Source organism: Alexandromys fortis, unplaced genomic scaffold, assembly GCF_014885135.2.
Source record: "Alexandromys fortis isolate MF-2015 unplaced genomic scaffold, M_Fortis_MF-2015_v1.1 scaffold_4, whole genome shotgun sequence".
NCBI classification, from domain to species: Eukaryota; Metazoa; Chordata; class Mammalia; order Rodentia; family Cricetidae; genus Alexandromys; species Alexandromys fortis.
In genome coordinates this window covers 11,280,225-11,303,556 of record NW_026067944.1, presented here as the reverse complement: position 1 = coordinate 11,303,556, position 23,332 = coordinate 11,280,225, and the positions used below count along the sequence as shown (strand labels likewise).

Below are 23,332 nucleotides of genomic sequence, written 5' to 3'. Positions count from 1 at the left end.
GACTTGTCTCAGAAACTACGGGAAGGTATTCCCAACCCTTTTCTTTGTTTGCTTTTGTTCTGACTACTTTTGTCAGCCATACTATACAAACCTACCATGGGCTTATTTGTGGTTATGGCTGCTTTAGGCCTTACAGTGCCATACAGGCTGAGAGGATGGTCACAAATCTGAAACAAACACATTATCCTACACTTATTGTGGTCTCACTTAGCACACCATTATCAATGTGCAGCTCTTTTTTTTCTCCGATTGAGTGCCCAGACCTATTAGTAACATATTATGATTTAAAAGAGTGGTATTTTTTTAAAAAACATAATAACACTGAGAAAGCAAAACTAATTTGTTCATTGCAAGAGGTTTCTGAGTGTCTTATAAACACAGGGTGGTCAGAATAAAAACTGATAAAAGTACGCAGCCCACGATTGTCCTTAATTGAAGAAAACATGCAATTAGATCCAAAAGGCTGAGAAACAAATTGTTGACCACAGTACATCAGTCTCATAAATATAATTATTTAAAACATTTGAGCTCTATTTAAGAACATAAACAGTAACGAGGGCCTCACAAGAAACAGCAGACAGCTGGCTGACATGAAACCTTAGCGGTAACCACGTTGGAGGCTGCCAGGGCTTCTACTGTTCCATTTTAGCTGAAGGCAGGATTACTGAAGCTGCATTCTATCCTCCATCTCATTTTCAGCTCTATTGCACCAATTATGCTGCATTGAGGCTTATAGGGGCTTACATTGAGTTTCAGATAGATGGAAGAAGCCAGTCTATATTCTTTGTGATAAAAATAGTCATTAATTACTGAGCCTTGTAAACCGCTTAGCATCCTTCTTAATGTGGTCCATCAGGTGCTTCGCCTCATTCTATAGCTAATCAGCAAAAGAGGAGAAAAATCCGTAGGAAGAAGATGATCTTTTTTGCTCAAACAGAAACCCAAGTTTAAAAATAAATTTAAAATGCACTGAAAATCCAAGCTAATATGCACACACTGGCAAAACAGTGCCTTTCTTTTCAATCAAAGTTGATTACAGGGGAAAAAATTCTTATGACACTATCCTATATGGATATTAATTATCAGCATGGTATTTCTTTTGCCTGACAGAGAACAATGAGTTTGGAAGACTGGTAAGGGGTTCAGTTTATGAGAACTCATTTAGAAATAGCGAACAGTATTAGATAATTATCAATTTAAAGAAAAGTGAAGTGTCATTACAATTCAAAACGTATTTAGTACAGTGGAAGCCCACTCAAGAGTTTGCTGAAGGCAACAATGAGGAGCTTCATCTTTAAATGAATAGGTTTGATTTGATGGTAGCATTTTAGAGTAGGCTGTTTTGCAAGAAGTGCCAAATCCAGTGATGGATTTTTTATTGATAACTCTGTTTAATTGACAGAAATGCCCATTTGATCACTTCATTAATACGATCAGAATCACAGATAGTAAACGTCAGTATGAAAAACTATAATAACCTTTTTTTGAAGGCACAGTGCAGGTGAATGGCTTTCATTTGTAAATGTATCTACAGGTTTGAAAAGATAGAAAGCATGCTTGTATGGAATATAAACACATACTGAGGGTTTCTTTCTTTAACATACATATTTCATAAGCAACAGCCATGTTTTCAGGAATGCTGTGCAAACACATTTCATGGTCTTCGATATGACAAATATTTGTGAATGAGAGCACAGGTTTTCAAAGGAATGAGGAAAGAAAATTGAAGTGATGGTATATCAGCTAAGTTGATTTTTATAAAAGCCTTGTAGAGAGCCTTAAAAATGAACAGTGTGTGTAGGGGAAAAAAGCTTGCAAGAGAAATTACAAGTGGGTTTCAGTACATTAGAAGCTTGAGACTGTTTATTAAATACATAACTTGTTCTTCTGCTATACTAGTTATTTTACATAAGTGTGTGATTTGGCTTCCATTTATAATGCATAACTTCGGCATGCTTCAATGGCGCCACAGGGGATATTTGTTATGGCTTGAATATTTGGTTAAAATATTTGGAAAGACTCCAAAGGCATTTACATACTCATGGCTGCTTTGGGTAAGCAGTGTTTTCAGCTGACTTCTCCTCTTTGCAGAAGAGGAAACAACAACAACCCCCTAGATAGGGAAGCTGATACATCCCCATTTGGGCTCTGCCACTCCTGGATTTTATGGGTTGGCAGACTCTATTAGAAAGTAACTTAAATTTTTATTGCTTCTTGGAATGAAGTTACTTTACAGTATCTCTATTAAATGTTGAACTATTAATATGCATTGTATTTATGCCTGGTTATTTAAGCCTTAGTAACTAATGTGGCTCGAAGCAGTAAGAAACAATGAATTTCTTAGTCCACCCTTTAAACGTTCATTGTACAGAAGTGCAACACAGAGGGCATGGAGGGGGAGATAGGAAGTATTTTGAAAGCTCATGAGTAAGAAACAATTTTTCTAAATCAGAGAAAAGTGGTTCTTTTGTATGCTAACAGGTTCTAGTACAGACTTAATCGTGGATGACCAAAGAATGTAAAAATAAAAAGGCAAAGTGATTTTTTAAAAATCAGAATTTTTTCAATGTTAAGAATTTTCTGGAAAAATATATCCCTTAGATGTAAGGCTTTATTTATTATTTTTTAAAAGACAAAGTAACCTCTAAAAGGAGCTAGAAATAGAAATCAAGAAAAAATGGAGAGAAGCATTTAGACGGAGTCTGGGACCATTTGTTTTCTACATGCTTTGCTCAGTGTCTCACACAATTTAAAAGGCTTCACAGGATCAATCTGTTATCGGAGGGAAAACAATCATTTTTCACAAAAAGAATTCATGTGGAGACTGGTAGATGGAAACAACATTCTGTCATTTTTACACTGTCAGTTTTCAGGGCAACGTAGGCCCTCTTACACCACTCTCCTCTCTGAGGTCTCCCTTGCTCTCCTCCTGGAAAGCTTTAGCTTCTTCCATGTATTTTCCAATGATGGTGTGACCTCTTTTAGATTTCAGGATCTAGGCTCTATCCCAACAGGGAGCTTCAAAATAAAGGATGAGAAGAATACCTTGTCTTGATTTAGTCACAACTTTAAAGCTCCGAGTAGCTGTGTACTCATAGTTTAGGTAGGAATTAATGTTAAGTATCTCAAAACGGAATACATCATCAAAATTACTCCTCACCAACAGAGTAAAGAAATGATCAATTGCAGGTGAAGGACATACATCCCTTTCTGATACTATCTATCACCTGGTGATCTTCGAGTTCTTAGAACAGACAGCACTTACTGTTGTGCCCAGATCACGACCCCCAGAGAGACCATCAAAAACCAGAGAGACTGGAGTGCAATTAGCAAGGTTCTCTTTATTGCAAGTACAAGCCATGGCTTGGAACCCCCATCTCAAACACCTCATAGTAGCAAGGTGGTGAGAGGAGTTGTATCTCTTCTGTGGGGTAAGCTTTTAAAGGCATAACTACAAAGAGGCTTTTTGAAGCTGCTTTGGCATGGATGCAAGGACTTTTGCTCCCTCCCATTCTGCTAAGCCAGCTTTCTCCTTTTTTTCTTGTTATCCCCAGGTGGCTGCCTGGGCTAAGTGACCTTGTGCTTGGAATCTCCCGGGTGGGAGCTGGGAAGGCCATTCCTGGGAAAACATTCTGCTAGGGAATTTCTGCTCACCCCTTTGGGAATAAGGGGTGAGGGTCCTACATTACTTTCTTCACTTGTCTCTGGGTTTGTTTTCCTGGAGCTAAAAGTAAGAGCTGTGGGGATACTATGTTACAATTCCATCAAGTTATTCTATTGGAAATTGTCTGCCCTGTCAGAGTAGGTAAATCATAGACCAGTGATCCACCGGAAAAAACCAGTTCAAACTGAAGTAAGTAAGAAAAAAAAGCATATTTGGATCACAGTATTGCTTAGATATAAGCATGATTTCATCTGCAGATTAAATGTTTTTATCATGGATTGAATGATCTTTCTAATTTGAACTTCTATTGATTTTGGTTCCTTGTTCATGAACATATGACATATGTTGCTATTGTGACTTCCAGAAACCATAATTTATAACTGTTTTAGGAAATTTGTTCACATCCAGAAACTTTTGAGACTGTGTTAATAAAATTAACCTTGAAACAGGAGGCAGAGACAGAGACAAGCTGACAGGAATTTAGCCATAGTAAGGACAGAGGATCCAGAAATATGGATAGAGAGATGTACAGGAAAGAGTAGAGAGAGATTTATAGATTCACAGTCTTTTTGGTTTAGAAGAGTGGAGAGATATTTCTCTTGCTGGGTCTGTGGCTGAAAAGGACGGTCAGCTAATTGCTTCTTGGTCTCTGATCTAGCAGGTTTTCAACCAAACATCTGACTCCTGAGTCTTATTGGTAAATAGAATTATAGAGACTTAGTTAATGCCTACCATTGGTGATTATGGCCACGTCAGTGTTGGTGGGACTGGAAATTCTGCCAGGCTGTGCTTTGAGGGTCTTCCTTACTGTGGGCCATGATGCCTAGACAGTAGTTAAAATGTTAGTATTCAGGTATGGCCGCTAAACTGATAGAAGAAAACAACATTTCACACTGGAATAAATATCCTACACCTTGAGGAACAAACAAACAAAAATTCTTGATGACCTTGTAGAATAGCTTTGGCTTCTGTATTGTTTTCTGTAACTGCAGGTCTTCTTCTTGAAGCATTTATACATCCAGTTTACCTCTGGTAACAAGGAGTCAAGACAAATGTTGGCCTGTGAAAAATCACTGTTTCCATAGTTCATACCTATAGTTAGCCACTGGCTGTTTAACAAACATTTTTGTAGGGTTGTCTTTTATTGGTGAGAGATAGATGGAACTTATTTCCATACCCTTTATTCATGCATTTGAAGGATATGTCATAGACAGTATTGTATCTCTTATCTCCTTTCAATTTTCATAAACTCTTGATTTATTTTATTTTATTTTTTACAGAATTAGAGTTTAAACCAAACATCATGCACAAGGCAAGTACTCTACCATTGAGCTAGAACCTCATACAGTTTTTTTTTTTTTTTTTTTTTATGGTGAAAAAGTGTATATTTAGAATTAGCCGGCTGGGCTCAGTTTAGATGATTCCGATCTTATTGGCAACATCCAGAGCATCATAATCAGGAGCCAACCGAACATACGCCTTCTTCTCTCCGTCGGGCCTTATGAGGGTGTTGACTTTGGCCACATCTATGTCATAGAGTTTCTTCACAGCCTGTTTGATCTGATGCTTGTTGGCCTTGACGTCCACAATGAACACAAGTGTGTTGTTGTCTTCTATCTTCTTCATTGCTGACTCGGTGGTCAGGGGGAATTTGATGATGGCATAGTGGTCAAGCTTGTTCCTCCTGGGCGCGCTCTTCCGGGGGTATTTAGGCTGCCTTCGTAGCCGCAGGGTCTTGGGCCGCCGAAAGGTGGGCGATGTGTGGATCTTCTTCTTTTTGTGGCTGTGGACGCCTTTCAGCACTGCTTTCTTGGCTTTCAAGGCCTTCGCTTTAGCTTCGGCTTTGGGAGGGGCGGGAGCTTCCTTCTTCGCTTTCGGCGCCATCTTGACGAGAAGCCCTCATACAGTTTTTATTGTAATCTTTGGTCTTCAACCCCATCGAAGACCCAAGATGGGAAATGATATTACTTGAGTAAATGGGAAGCTTCTTGGAATCAAGCAACTTCCAAAATGTTCAACAAATGACAGAAACAACTGGCTACCTGGGTGGTGTGGAAGGTCCTTCTGTCTATATGTTGCTTTTATTGGTTAATGAATAAAGAAACTGCCATGGCCAATAGCATGAGTGGAGGAAGGCTAGACACAGAGAAGCTGCAGAGCTGCTGGAGATAGACGCTGGGAACTTTAGCCAGTAAGCCACAGTCACATGGTGATACACAGATTAGGAGAAATGGGTTAAATTACCATGTAAGAGTTAGCTAATAAGAAGCTAGAACTAATGGGCCAAACAGTGATTTAATTAATATAGATTCTATGTGAGTATTTTGGGTCTAAATTAGCTGCACAGCTGGGAACAAAACAAGCATTTTTCCCTCTTTTGCAACACCTGGGCAATCACTCAAAATCTCATCGCAGTGTGAGACCAACCAATTTTAGCTATGGCCTAGAGTAACTGACAGACCAATATCAGAGGCAGGAAATTTTTCAAACCGTCTTACCCTGTCTTGGCAAGATTTGACAGTCTTTTTTCTTGTATTCTGCTGGTCCTGTCCAGACATCTTGCATTTTGTCAGTGGTCGATGTATGGCCAGTTTTGCCAAGAAGAAAACAAGCTCCAAGTGGAGAGTCTTTGGTGCTCAACATTCTCTTGAGAATAGGTTGGTGCTTCCAGGAGCAATTGAGTCTCATGTCAAACAGAGCTGTAAGTTATTTAAATGCCATATTCTACAGCTCTTTGAAGTGGTTGAAGATGATCTATCTATGAAGAATACAATCTCTATGTATTTCATGAACCCGATTAGTCTAACTATAGGTATAACAAACATGGATGACTATTGACCTATAATTCTTAATACCTATATCTTAAAGACTAAGACTTTATATTAGAATATTAAACAATCATTAAACAACTGTACAACAAATGAGGACAATGAACTCAAAATGTAAACAATGTATAAAGTATCTTGATCAGAGTTAGAAATGTATATTGCAATATGATAAATATATCCTAATATTGTATCAATATACAAAATATCTTAAGCAGAGATAGAAGCATGCATGCATACAATATGACAAAGTAACTTGGCCTAGGTATACAAATATTGTAGATGAAAATAGGAATATAGATTCTATACCACTGTAAATTGACTATAAAAATAGCTCACAAGTATTCACTCCATTACTTACTATTATTATTATTACTGTGAATAAGCTTATCCCATTCACATATAATTTCCTCTATTTTTTTCAAAAGCTCCCTGAGCTTACATAATTTCCCCCAACCCCCAACCCTATAACAATTATAATCTACCTCTAAATGATGTCCCTAACCTGAGGACAAACTTTTTTGGGAGAGGGGATGTCATCTTCTAGAAATACTCCAGCTGTCATGCAGGCGATGTTCTTTCTATGGGAACCTGTGAAAGTAATATGATGGTTAAGTTCCAAGATTACTGTCTGGCATAATTTCAAATAGTGTCTGAGTATTTGGTATGGTTTTTCTGAGAATCCTATCTGGAGTTCTTGCCAGAATGTTATAAAAAGTACACCAATTCACCTACCTTGAGCAGCTGGTACCAAAAACAGGTCTTATAGAAGTGCTAACAGCATCATGACATCATATGAACCAGGTGGAGTTGTTGTTGTGGGGCCCCATTTTCTTCTGGGAAACTTCAAAGATTACTGCAGGAAAATTCATTGTTCATTGTGGAAAACTTAAACATTATTTATACAGACATATATATTCAATAAAAGGTATGATAGAGACAAAAATATGTATGAAGACAAGTTTTTTTTTTTGAAAAAAGAATTAGCTCAGGCTTCTTATTAGTTAATTTTTATAACTTACACTAACCCATAATTCTTGGTTATGTTAGCCATATGACTTGGTACCTTTTTCAGTGAGACAGTCACATCTTGCTTGCTCTTTGTCTGGCTTCCTTTGTGTCTGAGTGATAACTGCAGAATGAATCTTCCTTCTTCCCAGAATTCTCATAGACCCACCTATACTCTCTGCCTGGCTACTGGCCAATGAGCATTTATTTAAAATACAAGCGATAGAGTATAGACCATTGCTGCACAGCACTTTCCATCTTATTTTTTCAAACAAGAACTCTGAATCGATTTTCCATTGTTTAGCTTTTTTACTGACCATTATCCATAACAACTTGTAACCAACATTTAAAACAATGGCAAACATCCATAATTCATTTTTTGGGATGTGGGCATAGTTTTCTAGGCTATTTTCTACTGATTGTGGGTGCTGATAATCTTATGGGGACCTAAAGAAAATCTAGAATTATCATCAAGTCCTAACTGGAGTATCCTATGAGGCTTGATCATCTTAAGCTTGAACTGTTCTGGATATAGAACTTAGATATTTGGGCCATCCTCTCCTATCATAGATTTCTCAGGGGGTCTTCCTTGATCAAACCTGATTTTTCTTAATCTGGAATGAATCCACAGCCTCTCATTTCCTGTGGAAACAAAAGCAAAACCTCTTCGCCAAAGTAACATACCTTTTGACTTTTATTTTGAAGTCAAGGTATTTTCAACATACACATCTTGGATTAATTCAGTATCATTTATAAACTGTGGGCTCATATATCGATATGGCACAAAAGCCATTACCCCAGTTTGAGCTGATTACATAGTTCTGCAGACAAGCTGTCTGTGCCCTTAACAAAAGCCAGGATGCCTGCTCCTAGCTTCTTTTGTTAAAGTGTGGATTACCTGAGAAGAGGTGTTGACTGAAATTGGTCAGGATGTTTGGTGCTTCCTTCCTTTTGCAATTTGGAGGTTGTCTTATGGAGATTCTAATTCAGGGCCTACCTGATTGCTAGATGCAGACATGACTTAAGCCCAGGCACCTGGTTGCCTAGGTGATGGCGTAATGTGTTTTCCCCGCTCAATTTGGTGTGAGTATATAAAATGTTTGGACAATAAACGGAGATTCTGGCCTTTTCCATGATGATGGTGTAAGCTGTGTCAGTTCTTTTCCTCGTGACTCCATTCCAGCCAAGTTAGGAAATCTGTGTTGGACTCACATGGGCTCCGACAATAAACAAATATCTTTTAGCAGCTATCGCTCCTTTCTCAGCATTCAAACAATTCAAAGAGAACATAATAACATCTACTACCCATATTCTCTGTTTGTTTTTAATATTTACATGGCTTTATTTAAACTCTATTTCTTATATTTTTATTTTTAATTTTTGGCTTTCCTGGAATTAACCCTGTAGACCAGGCTGTCCTTGAATTCACAGAGATCTGCCTGCCTCTGCCTCTCAAGTGCTGGGATTAAAGGTATGTGACACCACACCCAACTACTCTCCTTTTCTTTTTTCTTTTAAGGATTTTATCCTTTTTTTTCTCCCAAGCCTACATATATTTTTAAACACACAGTAACAATATAGAGGTTTTCTTTATATTTGAATCTATCTTTACTGTATCTCTCTTTTTTTCTGACAATGAGAGTCTTTAATTTTCTATGTGATATGCCTAGGATTAAAGCCGTGGCTTTAATGGATGGATCCAGCCCATTCCTTAGCCCTTTTTTTTTATGAGAGTCTAGCCTCATGGCAGAGGTACTGGCCAGAGTTATTGCCATAACTTTATAGAATTTCAAGGTCCTGCCACTACTAAAATGTATGCAGTCAGCTTTTCATCAACACCATTTAAGTGTTTTGTGGCAGGACTGCTTAAAGAGATGCAAAGTTCTACAGATAAAATTGAGTCTGAAAGTCTCTCTTAAATGAGAAAACTTGCCTCTAGCAAGCAGAGCTTGCTATAAAAGGCTGTGTTTAACTCTATTCCTTTTCTATCTAGAATAACTTCCCAAGCTCTCTCAGGCTTTTAAGTGGATTTGGTCAGGCCCACATTGGCATACCAGATGAAGAAAGACACTAAAAAGAAATCCCACATTAGCTCAGAATTGAATATAATAATGGGTTATTTATTTAGGGGTAGACCCACAGATCACAATCCTCTGCACAAACAGGGATCAGGAACCTTATTATGCCACTGGAGGAGAGGCTGGACATGTGATTTACATTGGCATTTATAGTATAAGAGACCATGCCCATGTGGGCAGGTAACTGAAAGACTACTGGAGGTAGAAATTCCCACAGCACCCTGTAAAATTTTGTCATTTATATTGATTCAATAAAATGCTGATTGGCCAGGAACCAGGCATGAGGTATAGGCAAGTTGTCCTGACTAGAAGAATTCTGGGAAGAAGAAAGGCTCAATCTGCAGTCACCATCCAAATGCAGAGGAAGAATGACAAAATGCCTCACAGAGTAAGGTACAAAGCCACGTGGCTAAACATAGATAAAAATTATAGGTTGGTTTATGTTCTAAGAGCTAGTTAATAATAAGCCTGATCTATTATGTCAGCCAGATTATAATTAATGTAGGTTGCTGTGTGTTTCTTTGGGACTAAATGACTATGGGATGAGGTGGGACAGAAACTTCGGTCTACATCCAACAATTCTGAGAAAAGTTTGTTCTTGAAAAGTTGCAGAGACTCTGTTAGAAGAGAAAACTTCAGTTTTTTTTTAACATGGGGATAGAAGGAATTGTGCATAGATCTATTTTCATTCTCCTACATGTTGACATATAGTTATGCCAGCACTATATGTTGAAGATGTTCTCTTTTTTCCATTGTACAATTTTTGCTTCTTTGTCAAAAATCAGGTGTTCATAAGTGTGTAGATTAATATCAGTGTATTTAATTAAATTCCATTGGTCCACATGTCTGTTTTTATGCCAATACCAAGCTGTTCTTATTATTATAGAACTATAGTAGAGCTTGAAGTCAGGGATGGTGATGTCTCTGGAAGTTATTTTATTGTACACGATTGTTTTGGTAATCTTGAGGGTTTTTTTTTTTCATATGAAGTTGAGTATTGTTTTTATGAGCTCAGTAAAAAATTGTATTGGAATTTTGATGAGGATTGCATTGAATTCATATATTGCTTTTGGTAAGATTGTCACTTTTACTATGCTGATTCTACCTATCTAAGAGCATGAGAGATCTTTCCATTTTCTGATCTCTTCTTCAATTTAAGAACTTAAAGTTCTTATCATACAGGCTTATCACTTCTTTGCTAAGAGTTATCCCTAGGTATTTTATGTTATTTGTGACTACTCAAGTCCAAATAAATCAAAGACCTCAACATAAATCCAGTTATACAACTAAACCTGATATAAGAGAAAATGGGAAGTAACCTTGAATGCATGGGCACAGGGGACTACTTCCTAAATTTAATACCAATAGCACAGACATGAAGAAAGAGCAACAGTTAGTAAATGGAATCTCCTGGAACTGAACAAAGAACATGGTCAGATCGACAAGACAAAATGTTAGTCTACAGTATGAAAAAACATCTGCACCAAACCCACATCTGACAGAGGACTTATCTTGAAAATATATAAGAAATGTGTATCAGGAAACTAGACATCAACATACCAAATGATCCAATTAAAAAATGGATTACATATGTAAATAGAGAATTCTCAACAGAAGAAATTCAAATGGCCAAAAGACATTAATGAAATTGTTCAACATCCTTAACCATTAAGGAAGTGCAAATAAAAATGTCTTTGAGATACCATCTTACACCTATCAAATGTCTAAGATCAAAAACACTGCTGATTACTTTTTCTGGGGTAAGGGGACCACTCCTTCATTGTTGGTGGGAGTGAAAACTTTTACAGTCTCTTTGGGAATCAGTATGGTGGTTTCTCAAAAAAATTGGGAATCAATCTACCTCAAGAACCAACAATATCACACTTTGGCATATACACAAAGTGTACTCTATCATACCATAAGGATACTTGCTAAACTGTGTTCATAGCAGCATTGTTTGTAATAGTCAGAAACTGGAAACAACCCAGGTGCCCCTCAACTGAAGGATAAATAAAAAATATGTGGTGCATTTACACAATGGAGTATCTGGTGTGGGAGGTTATTCTGTCTATGTGCTGCTTTTATTGATTAATGAATAAAGGTACTGCTTTGGGTCTATAGCAGAGCTATAGGGAAACAGAGCTAGGTGGGGAAAACAATGGTGGGAGAAAGAAGGCAGATTCAGGGAGATGTCATGGAGATGCTGCCAGAGATAGATGTGCTGATACCTTGCTGGCAGGTCATGACCTCATGGTGATATACAGATTAATAAAAATGGGTTAACTTAATATAAGAGTTAGCAAATAAGAAGCTAGAGCTAACGGGCCAAGTAGTGATTTAATTAATACAGTTTCTGTGTGATTATTTTTGGGTCTAAGCTAGCTGGGCAGCTGGGAACAACAAGAGACCTCCTAGTGTGGGATAATTGTCTGTATTCTGTCAATCATGTTTTAAATAAATGCTGATTGGCCAGGCAGGAAGTATAGGTGGGAAAAGCAGACAAGGAGTAGAGGTGGAGCAAAAGAACAGGAGTATTCTGGGAAGCAGGAAGCTCCCTCTGCCATTCCTGCCCAGATCATCAAAGAAGCAGGATGTGACCTACCCCACTGAAAAAGGTACCAAGCCATGTGGCTAACATATACTAAAATAATGGGCTGTATAAGTTATAAGAGCTAATACAAAGCCTGAGGTAATGGGCCAATCAGTTTATAACCTATGTAAACCTGTGTGTGAATTTCTTTGAGGCTTGCCGGCTGTGGGATACCGGGCAGGACAGAAACCCCAACAAGCTGGCCCTCATGTTACAACCTCCTTCAACAAGTATCATGTAGCTGTAAAAACCAATAACATCTTGAAATTTACATGTAAATGGATGGAGCTAGAACAAAAAAGATCCTTAATGAGTTAACCTAGACCCAGAAAGACAAACATAGTATGTATTTACTCATGAGTGGATATTAATCATAAAGCAAAAGATAACCAGGCTACAATCCACAACACCAAATAAGCCAGGTAAAAAGGAGGACCTTAAAAGGAACACCTATGGAGGGCTTCAGAAAGGGGAAATAGTTAATATATTTTTTGGGTAAACTGGAAGGGTATGTAGAAGGGAGGGTATGGGGATGGGGCAGGGGATGGGAAGATGAGGGTTTGACATCACAGTGTTGGGGGAGGGAAACAGAGGGAGAGTAATAAAACTGATATCTTGATAGAGGTAGCCATTATGGGACTAGGGAGAAACCTGATGTCAGAGAAATTTTAAGGAATCAACAAGGATCACCCTAGCTAAGACTCATAGCAATAGTGGAGAGGGTGTCTAAACTTCCATAATCAGATTAGTGACTTTCATAATTCTCACCATTGAATTTATGTCAAGTGACTGATGGAAGCCGATGCAGTGATCCACAGCCAAGCACTGGACTGAGCTCCTGGATGTCAGTTGAAGTGAGAGAGGAGAGATCATATAAGCAAGAGGGTGGGGCTCAAGATCATTATTGGAGAAACCACAAGACAGCTGACCTGAGCTCACTGAAGCTAGACTGACAGCTGGGGAAGGAGAACCTACATGGTATCAAACTAGGTCCTCTAAATGTAAGTGATGCGTATGTGTCTTGATCTGTTGGACTGGCACCTGGCGGTGTGTCCAGGACTTATCCCCAGTGAATGAACTCACTTTTTGGAGCCCATTCTGTATGCTGGGATTCCTTGCTTAGCCTTGATGCAGGGGAAATGGCTTGGTCCTGCCTCAAGTTGGTATGCTAGACTTTGTTGACTCCCCAAGGGAGGCCCTACCTCCTTTGAGGAGTTGAAGGGGTATGGAAGAAGAAGAGGGAGGGAGAACTGGGGTTGACATGTAAATCGAAAAAAAAAATTATATAACAAAATAAAAGGTTAAAAAAAAAGAAAAGGAAACTTCAATCTAGAGGTAAAAAGCAAATGTGCTAACCTTGAACAGCACTTGCCTTTCTCTGTTATTTTCTTACTAGAGCAACTCAGCAGAGTAGTAATCCCTTTCCTTACATGTGTGGAGATAGGAGCATCTCCTCCTAATTGATAGTAATGGTGACAGTGAAAAGGTAATTAAGCCTGGCTCTCTCTTCATTCTCATTACCCTCTTTGCCTCCCAAATTCTAGGGTCGATCAGGAAGCTCAATCTAGGAAGAATGGGCTTTACAACTACAGAATATACCGAATAAGAGGATATTAAAGGCACATATGAAGACTGCACAAGTAAAGGTGTTTGTCACCAAACCTAACAACCCGAGTTTAATTCCTGGACCCTACATGGTAGAAGAAAGAAACCCACTCTGACAAGTTGTCCTATAATCTCCACAGGATGCTATGACACATGTATGTGCATGTATACATGCACACACACACACACACACAATTGTAATTTTTATTTAAAAAGTGAGCTATTAGTTTAAGAGGCATTGTTAAAATGTAAAAACACATTTGTTAAATTTACAACCTTCAATGGAACATTTTAGCATAAATTATTTTAAAAATCACATTGAGTTCTAAAAGTTTTATATTTTAGTCAAAATATGACTTATATGTACTTGATTTTTTTCTTTTGATGACATAATGGTTTCCTAATACTTCAGTCCCAACTGTCTACAGTCATGTTCTTCTTGTGGAAACATGAATAACATTGTTGATTTACATATTTTAGCAAACTTCCCCAGTATTTACAAAAGCAATTGAAAAACATCTATCAGAACTCACATAGTTGCATATGGGATACTGTTTATCAGTGTTTTGTTTGTGTCTATCACTTCCCTGTGAGTACAGTTCTCTTCCCTCCCCTCGGGAAAACATGTCTCTCTTTTTGAACACAATTTTGGTTCCCAACTGTGTTAAGTAATTTATCTTCAGTTGTCCCAAATCCTGCATCAAATTACCTAAGTTGTCAGTCAGGTTTCCACATATTGATTCAGCAATCTCAGTCTTGTGTCCTACCCCGCTCCAGCAAAGGGTTGATTGCTTTACTCCAAAATCCTTTGAAAAGTTAAATTGTTAACAATACAAATTCATTGGAAATTGGGATAACTCTTCGCCTTAGCTTCAATCTCTTCACCTTGAGCCCTGGGTATTTAGAACTCATCTCTGAGCAGCAGGATGGGGAATTAGAAAGGTAAGTGGTAATGCAGTTGCTGTCAGGAGCCCAAGAAGGAATTAGCTGTCCACTTACTACTGCAATGGGAGCAGTTGTTCAGGTGTACAGACAGGTACTCGCCAGAAAAACCACGTGTTGATGGGAAGCTCCAGGTAAATATAGCATGCATTCCAGAGATCTGCTTATCCTCTAATAATAATAGCTAAAAAATAAATGAGATAAAGATCTGTTGACTTTAATCTGAACCTGTGCTTAGATTCAGCTACTGACTAAAGAGAAATATTTTCTAATACCAATTAGAAATATTCTTCTGTAGTTATTTCTGTAATAGCTAATATAAACCATATCTGATTGCAAATACCATACCTTTTAAGAAGGCACTAAAGCCTTAAATAGCCTTGAGTACCTTTTACTTAATGCTCAATTTGTAGCTAATATACTTTAGGAGTTAAGTGCCAGTGTTTAACCTATTAAGAGAGTTGAAGTTAACTTAGGAGTTTTAACAATGAGCTATTTTAAAGAGTATTACAAGTGAGCAGGTGTTTAAGAGAGCAGATCATAATTTAAACTACTTGACAGAAAAACAGGGATCTTTAAAAATGACACTGTGGTATTAAAGTCTTGGTAGAAATTGTGGATGGAAAAGCAAGCATTGCAAAGCAGAATAGTTCAGTTCCATTAGTGATCATTCTCCATAAACCCTGTTTGATGGCCAAAAGGGAATTCATTCAAAAGATCTTTGTATAGTATACATCTTCGAACTGATGGAGGAAGGTCATTGGTTAATTAATAAAGAAACTGCTTGGCCTCATAGGTTAGAACATAGGTGGGTGGAGTAAACAGAACAGAATGCTGGGAGGAAGAGGCAGTGAGGTAAGATGCCAGGCCGCTGCTCTCCAGGGCAGACACGATGAAGCAAGCAGCCAGGTCAGTCATGCTGAATCTTTCCAGGTAAGACTGGTGCTACACAGTTTATTAGAGATGGGTTGATCAGGATATCAGAATTAGCCAATAAGGGCTAGAGCTAATAGGCCAAGTAGTGTTTAAAAGAATACAGTTTTTGTATTGTTATTTTGGGGCATAAGCTAGCCAGGCAGCCGGGAGCCGGGTGGCAGGAACGCAGCCCGCAGCTCCTTCAACATCGAACAATGTTTTGCATTTATTAAGTTCATCAACTTTTACATATCTCTGCTCTCTTTCTAACAAAGTTTTTTTGTTCTATTTTTTTTTTTGACAAAGAGTGGTATGCAGCAGCTAGGTGTATTTCCTTGCTCCCCCTTTCTCAATCCCCTTGTTGAAACTGCAGCATTATAACAGTGACCTCCACCTAGTGAGATAAAGATGCTAATCATAGTTCTTATCTGAATCAGCATTAGGAGGATTTTTCCATTCTTCCCTTTGTAAAGAATTTTGTTCATAGGGCTTAAGAGCCACACACTGTACTTGTACTCTTTCCTCACTAGCTGCCAATTCTCAATAATTCCTTATTTTTATGAGTTTTTTGTTTCCTATTAGTTTGATTAACATTATTATCAAAATTTCTATTTAAATGTACTTTAAATTACAATATAATTATATTAATTCCCTTCTTCTTTCTGTCCCCCAGGTCCTCCTATGTCCCGCCCTCAGTTCCTCTCTAATTGATGGCCTCTTATTCTTTGATCATTATTGTTGCACATGTATAGATGCAAAAATATTTACATGCAACACTCTGAATTTGTTTTGTTATTTATATGTGTAGGCTTTCAAGGATGACCACTTTGTCTGGGTATAATTTTGTGTGTGTGTGTATTTGTCTGTGTGTGTATGCGCATGTGCATGTGTGTGTTGGGGGGTTTATTTGCATGTAATGGCTCACATGTTTGAGTCAGAGGAAAATTCTTTGAAGGACATTCCACCTTGCCAGCTTGTGGTATCTAAGGGTCAATGAGGTTGCCAGGCTTGCATGCAGGTGCCTTAGTCCTCAGAACCACCACCCCAGTCCATGAAGTTTTAATGTTAGTGATTATTGTCATAAGAATGTGAAGTGTCCTCATATGCTCATTTCTGAACACTTGATCCTTAGTTGATGGCACTATTTTGGATGGCTGTGAAGCCTTTTGGGCTTGGGGTTCATCTGACAGAACTAGGAATAGAGCAGTACAGCCTGAGGTTTTATAGCAGCTCTCTATATCAGGCAGGAAGCAGAATACTTCCAGACTATAGAAATGATGCAACTTGCTGACTCAAGATCCTGCTTTTACATTGGTGAGTCACTCCTTCCACCAAGCTTTGCCCTCCCAACATGCACTCTAGTTTTGAAACCCTTAGGTATAATAAACAATTCCCTTCTGAAGCCACTTTTCTCAGATAGTTTATAGCAAAAATATAGCTAATATATGACTCTATAAATATCTTTGTTCTACACCCACTGATTCACATGATTTTTTTGATTGATAGCTTTCTTCTTAGCCTGCGTTACATGTATTTAGTAGCTATTCAATAATAAATATTTTAGTTGTTTTGTTATCTTATATAACTATATGTGTGTGTGTGTGTGTTGTATCTTAGTCAATTCATATGCAGTATCTGTTTTAGAAGCATCAATGTTATCCCATTTAGCGCATGTACAACAGAGGTTCTATTTACCTAGGAATGAACTCTGTCTTAATAATGAACATAAGATACAGAAAACTCCAACAGTAACTGAAATGAATAGTTGAAACACAATGTTTAGGGGTTCTGGACATGACTTAGTTGATACAGTGCTTGCTGCACAAGTAGGAATAGATGAAATTGGATGAATAGAATTCTTATAAGAAAGATAAATGTGGTGTGTGCCTATAAAACCCTAGCTATGAAGAAGTAAAGAAGGTGATTCTCGGGGGCTTCTTTTCATGTTCTCTAGCCAAGACACAAACTCCAGGTTTAGTGAGAGACCCTGTTCAAACACTAAGGTGGCAAGCAAGTGAGGAAGGTACCTGCTGGTGAGCTCTGACCTTTGCACAAGTAAACACATACACACACACACACAAACACATTGCTTCTACAGACATATGTTCACACACAGACATGCATGTGACCTTCATACAGCTACCACATGCACACGCACATTTTTGTCTTGACACTTAATATTTAGGTGATTTTGTAGATGACAGAATTTCTCTTTCTCAGAAATGCAAAAGAAATCACTTCCAAACTGTATTTTACTAACTGTAACTTTTTGACAACAAGAAAGCATTGCCAGTGCCATCATAGTAAGTGATCTTTTTTTTTTTTTTAAATGATTTAATCATTGCTTGGTATCACCATTAACAGATCTGGAATGTGGAGTTCAAGATGCTCTTCAGGGATCAACACTTGTTAAAGAAACGAAGGACATAATTGGGTAGAAGAAAGAGTGGAACACACCTAGTAAAGCTTGCAGCAATGGAGCAGAGTGTTTTGTTTGCTTGTTTAGTGTTCTATATCATGCTGGACAATGTAAATTTTATATCAATTCACCACTACGAGACCAAATGCATTCTGGAACCAGTAGCTAGTACCATGTGATATTATCATGCACTAAGCTGAGCCACATTGGCAGCTGACATAGCAATTTAAGATTTGTCTCTTGATTCAAGAATGCTGCAAATGCTTAATAAAGATAGATTCAAACAAGAAGATAAACCTCCAAATAGGTTACAGTGTGTTTAAAAATATGCATAGGCTTAAGAAAGAAAATAGGTACAGATAGTCATAGAAAAAGAGTAAATCATTTATAAATAATAAGCCACATAGAGATGGGAAATACACAGGGAGTCTGGATCCTGTATGGTGTTGTTTTGACTTTACCTTTTTTGATTGCTGATGAGCAAACAATAGCTGCTGAAAGACATTAGATTATAAAAACTACTAAGTTAAACCAATCTATATATTTTTAAAAATGTATAAAATTGTTGCTAAAATATGTTACATTAGTCAAGAGGTTAAACTTTTGTTTCTCCAGAAATCAAAAAACTGTGGATTCATTCAAGGTTGATAAAGATCAGATTAGATTGGGGGAGACCACCTGAAAATTCTGGCTANTATATATATATATATATATATATATATATATATATATAATCTGCCCCCAAATAAAACAGAAAACATCTTTGGCTGGCTTGTGTAAGTACACAATCCATATTTTTGTTAATTTAAATATGTATATTATGTTTGAAAATTTATTTTCAGAGTAAGAAGATCAGACACCAATGACAATTTGTAGCTCAAGTGATTCTACCTCTCAAAGTGCCTCTGCCAGTTTCCTTAGAGTTGTACATCCAAAACTGCTTCAAGGATGATTACTGAGATAGTCCAGCCTCATAGACTATTCTAGTTCAGACTTAACTATTATCCTAATTTTCTTAAGTCCTTACAAAGTTTTTAGAGCCCTCAGAAAACAGGAAGCAGTCTAGAGAGCACAACACTCATATTTCCAAGAGATGAGGTAGGTGTTTTTGGATTATTCAATGGATTATGAATGGTTGTCATTGTTTAGGGGTTATATAGGAATAAAGAAAACAAAGACAACTATTAACATCAAATATTGTACATTGATATGAGTTTTGGTATATTGGTGCAAATGTAAAGTTACTTTTGTTACCCTAACTGTATGTTTCTACTCTTATTTGTGGTATTGTGCTTATGCAGCTTATTTAAAAATGTAATATATAATTAAGAAATGCAGCTTGGTAGTTAGTCATCTACAATAATCAAACTTGGAATTATATTAGATATGTTTTCAAGATTAAATAGATATATTTAGATAGTCTTGAAACAATAGTATATGGTATTTAAGATGATTAATAACTTTTTATGACAGTGAGCTGGTCTGCTCCTGGCAGTACCAATTTATTTTAGAGAAGATGATAGGCATCAAACTTCTTATGGAGCTTGCTTTCATTGTGGTAATGTTATCCACTGGCAAAAGAACCCATTCCTTCTTTGACTGCTGACACTACACTATACAAACTGGACAATCAGAACACCAAAATAAAAAGATCATTAGATTTTGCCAAGATAAGGTAGGACATTCCTTCAAAATTCCTCATCTATATAAAAGTCTGCCAGATATTCGGCACTGACACATAGAAAAGTGACTGCTAAACTTTGCCAACACTAGATGTGATATTCCTTCAAATTATTTCTTCATAGAAAAGTCTGTCAGTTATTGTTGGCCTATAGCCTAAAGATGGATGCCTCAATGTTGCTGAGGAAATTTGGATGATGACTGTCCAGATAGTCATATGTCCACTATTTCTACAGGATTGGAAGGAGATTGCACTACATTTCTTGTTTATTCAGGTAATGTTATATCCTTCTGTGGTCTTTGATGAAGTTGAAGATTAGACAGTACTTTTATTCAGTTATGATAGAAAGTAAATTAGGTAAATCTTTGGACTCACCAATGTAGGATAAATAATGAAGTATTTTCTTTGAATCTGCCAAAATATTGTAAATATCATCCATACTTGATAATTGTTCTTATTGTATGTGTTTTTACCATGTTAGAATTAAAACTCTTTCTTTTTTATTTAGACAAAAGAGGGAAATATTGAGAGATATTTGATTACACTGCATAAAGAGATGTCACTGTAATTGTTTTAATAAAGTGTTGAATGGTCAACAGCTAGGCAGGATTTGCGGGCACAGAAGATGTGAGGAAGAAGTAGGAGACACCAGGGATGCAGAGCAAGCAGCATGGACATTCCAAAGTAAAGGTAACTGAGTCACACAAAAGAACAGAGATAGAAAGATATGGATTAATTTAAATAAGAGCTAGGTAGAAAATAAGTCTAAGCTATCTGCCAAGTATTCATAATTAATCACAAGTCTCTATGTCATAATTTGGGGGGCTGGTTGGCAGGACAAACAAAGATTCATAACGTTATATATTCTATTTTCTCCTTGAATAACAATGCCTGATCTATAAGTGTTCTGGTTCCCTGATAAATCTTTCCAGCTTCAAATCACTAATTGCTGCTTTACTGGCTAAAAATCTCAAACCAATGTGCAGCAATAATGCCATTATTAATTGTGGATTAAAGCACCCACCTCCAGCTGATGACTTAATTTCTTTTTTTTTTTTTATGACTTAATTTCTTATGTCAAGTGTCTGTGGTATCCATATGTTGAGACTGAGCTGAAATTGCAAGGTGGTTATAAAAATGTGATTTATGAGTAAACAGTCTTAGAAGGCAAAATGAGATCACGTGAGTAGGTAAATAGCAATGGAGACTCCACAAAGCCTCTTCCAGTAAGGCTAAGAATCTCCAGAGAGTATAACGGCCATGTTGGGTCAGAATTCCCAGGTCTTTGTATCTTCACCATGCTCAGTTACCAGTGTGGCTTAGAAACAGTGCGTGTCAGGTGGTGGTAGCACATGCCTGTAATCCCAGCATTTGCAAAGGAAAGACAGGAGGATCTCTGTGAGTTCAAGGTCTACAGAATGAGTTCCAGGACAGAAAAAGAAAGAAAGAAAGAAAGAAAGAAAGAAAGAAAGAAAGAAAGAAAGAAAGAAAGAAAAGAAAGAGCAAGAGGTGCTGTGTACTCCCTTTCAGGGACTTTCTGCCCGGTGGGCAGACACTCACCCCTCTGGTTGGAAAGCCTCATTTCAGAAGCAGGAACTGTTCCTGGGCCAAGGACTTGATGCCCAATCATACTACAAAAGCATTTGTTCAACTATGTTCATAGCAGCATTATTTGTAATAGCCAGAACCTGGAAACAACCTAGATTTCCCCTGAATAGCAAAATGGATAAAGAAAGTGTAGAATATATACACCTTAGAGTACTACTCAGNAAAAAAACAATGACATCTTGAATTTTGCATGCAAATGGATGGAAATAGAAAACATTATCCTGAGTAAGATAACCCAGACCCAAAAAGATGAATATGGTATGTACTCACTCATTCGTGTACTCTAGCCGTAAACAAAGGACATTAAGCCTATAGTTCACAAGCCTAGAGAAGCCAAATAACAAGGTGAACCCAAAGAAAAACATATATAGTTTCTCCTGGAAATTGGAAGGAAACAAGATTGCTGGGCAAAAGTTGGGAGCATGAGAGTGGGGGTTGGGGTGGGAGTAGGGGTGGGAGAAGGGGAGAGGGGGAGAAAGAAGGGAGAAGGGAAAGAATGGAGAGAGCTTGGGGGAGTGGGAGGGTAGAGATGGAGGAAGGGAAGATATAGAAGCAGGGAAGAAGATATCTACATTAAGGGAGCCATTTTAGGGTTAACAAGAGACTTGGCTCTTGAGAGGATCCCAGGTGTCAACAGGGATGTCCCCAGCTAGGTCCTTGGGCAGCAGTGCAGAGGGTGCCTGAACTGGCCTAGCCCCACTATCACACAGATGTTTATCTCGAATATCACCATAGAATCTTTGTCCAGCTAAGGATGGAGATAGAGACAGAGACCCTCATCAGAGCAAAGGACTGAACTCCCAAGGACCAGTTGAAGAACAGAAGGATGGAGAATTTGAGCAAGGAAGCCTGGACCACGAGGGGTTGGTCCAACCACTATGAGAGTGTGCCTGTTCTAATGGGAGCTCACCAAACCAAACTGGACCAGGACTGAATGAGCATGTGATCAAACCAAACTCTCTGAATGTGGCTGACAATGAGGCCTAACTGAGAAGCCATTGATAAAGGCACTGGGACTTGTTTCTACTGCATGTACTGGCCTTTAGGGACTCTAGTCTATTTGGATGCAAAGCTTCCTAGTCCTGGATGTAGCAGGGAGGGCCTTGGGCTTCCCACAGGACAGGGTTCCCTGCCCTCTCTTAAGTAGTGAAGGGGAGGGAGGAGGGTGAGTAGAGGAGTGGGAGGGGAATGGGAGGAGGGGAGGAAGTGTAAATTTTTGAATGGAAAAAAGGAAAAAAAAAGAAAGAAAAATAAAGGAAGAAACAGTGTGACTTCCAAAACTGGAATCAATACTAAAGAAGGTAATCATGAGAGCTGAGTGCCCACATTGTTGGTCATTGAAGTAGAACTTTTTGAGCAGCAAGAATCCTTGGATCCTATAGAACCACATTTGTTTCATCAATCATTCAATATATTTGTTATAGATATTGTTAAATCTTTGCCTTTTCAACTTTACGGAATTCTGCTCATTTCTAGAAAGTCTAATCAAATACGCATCTTCCCATACCTTTTTTAGTCTCCTGAATATAAATACACACAACACTAATGTTGGCTTTCTATGCATATTTTTTATGAGATTAAGAATCTAATGATACAACATTTAGGAGAATTTTCATTATGCCATTTACTTGCCAATGAAAATGTTTATATTCCTACAACCTGTCCACAATTAGGACTAAAATAGGTGACTTTATGTCTCTTGGATGAATATAAGAAGACTATAGCATATGGTGCCTATTTACCAACAGAAACTGCCATCAGAATATTTTTCCCCTCTGGCAGTATGTGCACTAAAAGTGTTCAGGAGAGTTTCTTCGAAAAAAAAAAAAACAGCAAAAAAAAAATGGATAGAGTGATTTGCTTTTCAAAAACAACTTCCTGTTTAGAACTCTGAAATTGGAATTTAGCATATGTGGCCACATCAGAGTAGAAATATGTTCTATTTGTTTAAGACAGTGAGGGAGAGGAGGAAGGAAAGGGAGGAGGAGGGATGGATA

The 23,332-nt window shown here is 37.8% G+C and overlaps 1 protein-coding gene across 1 annotated transcript; it reads right to left on the bottom strand.

Annotated features, from left to right (window-relative positions):
- Window positions 1-5,021: 5,021 nt before the first annotated feature.
- LOC126505714 (60S ribosomal protein L23a-like) lies at window positions 5,022-5,552 on the bottom strand. The gene has a single exon (XM_050148945.1). The coding sequence runs from the start codon at window positions 5,546-5,548 to the stop codon at window positions 5,078-5,080; it is 471 nt and encodes a 156-aa protein (XP_050004902.1). The 5' UTR covers window positions 5,549-5,552; the 3' UTR covers window positions 5,022-5,077.
- Between the last annotated feature and the right edge of the window lie 17,780 nt (window positions 5,553-23,332).

Bases quoted from the DNA above. Each gene is read 5' to 3' on its own strand.
- LOC126505714 (XM_050148945.1), bottom strand. From the start codon at position 5,548: ATGGCGCCGAAAGCGAAGAAGGAAGCTCCCGCCCCTCCCAAAGCCGAA.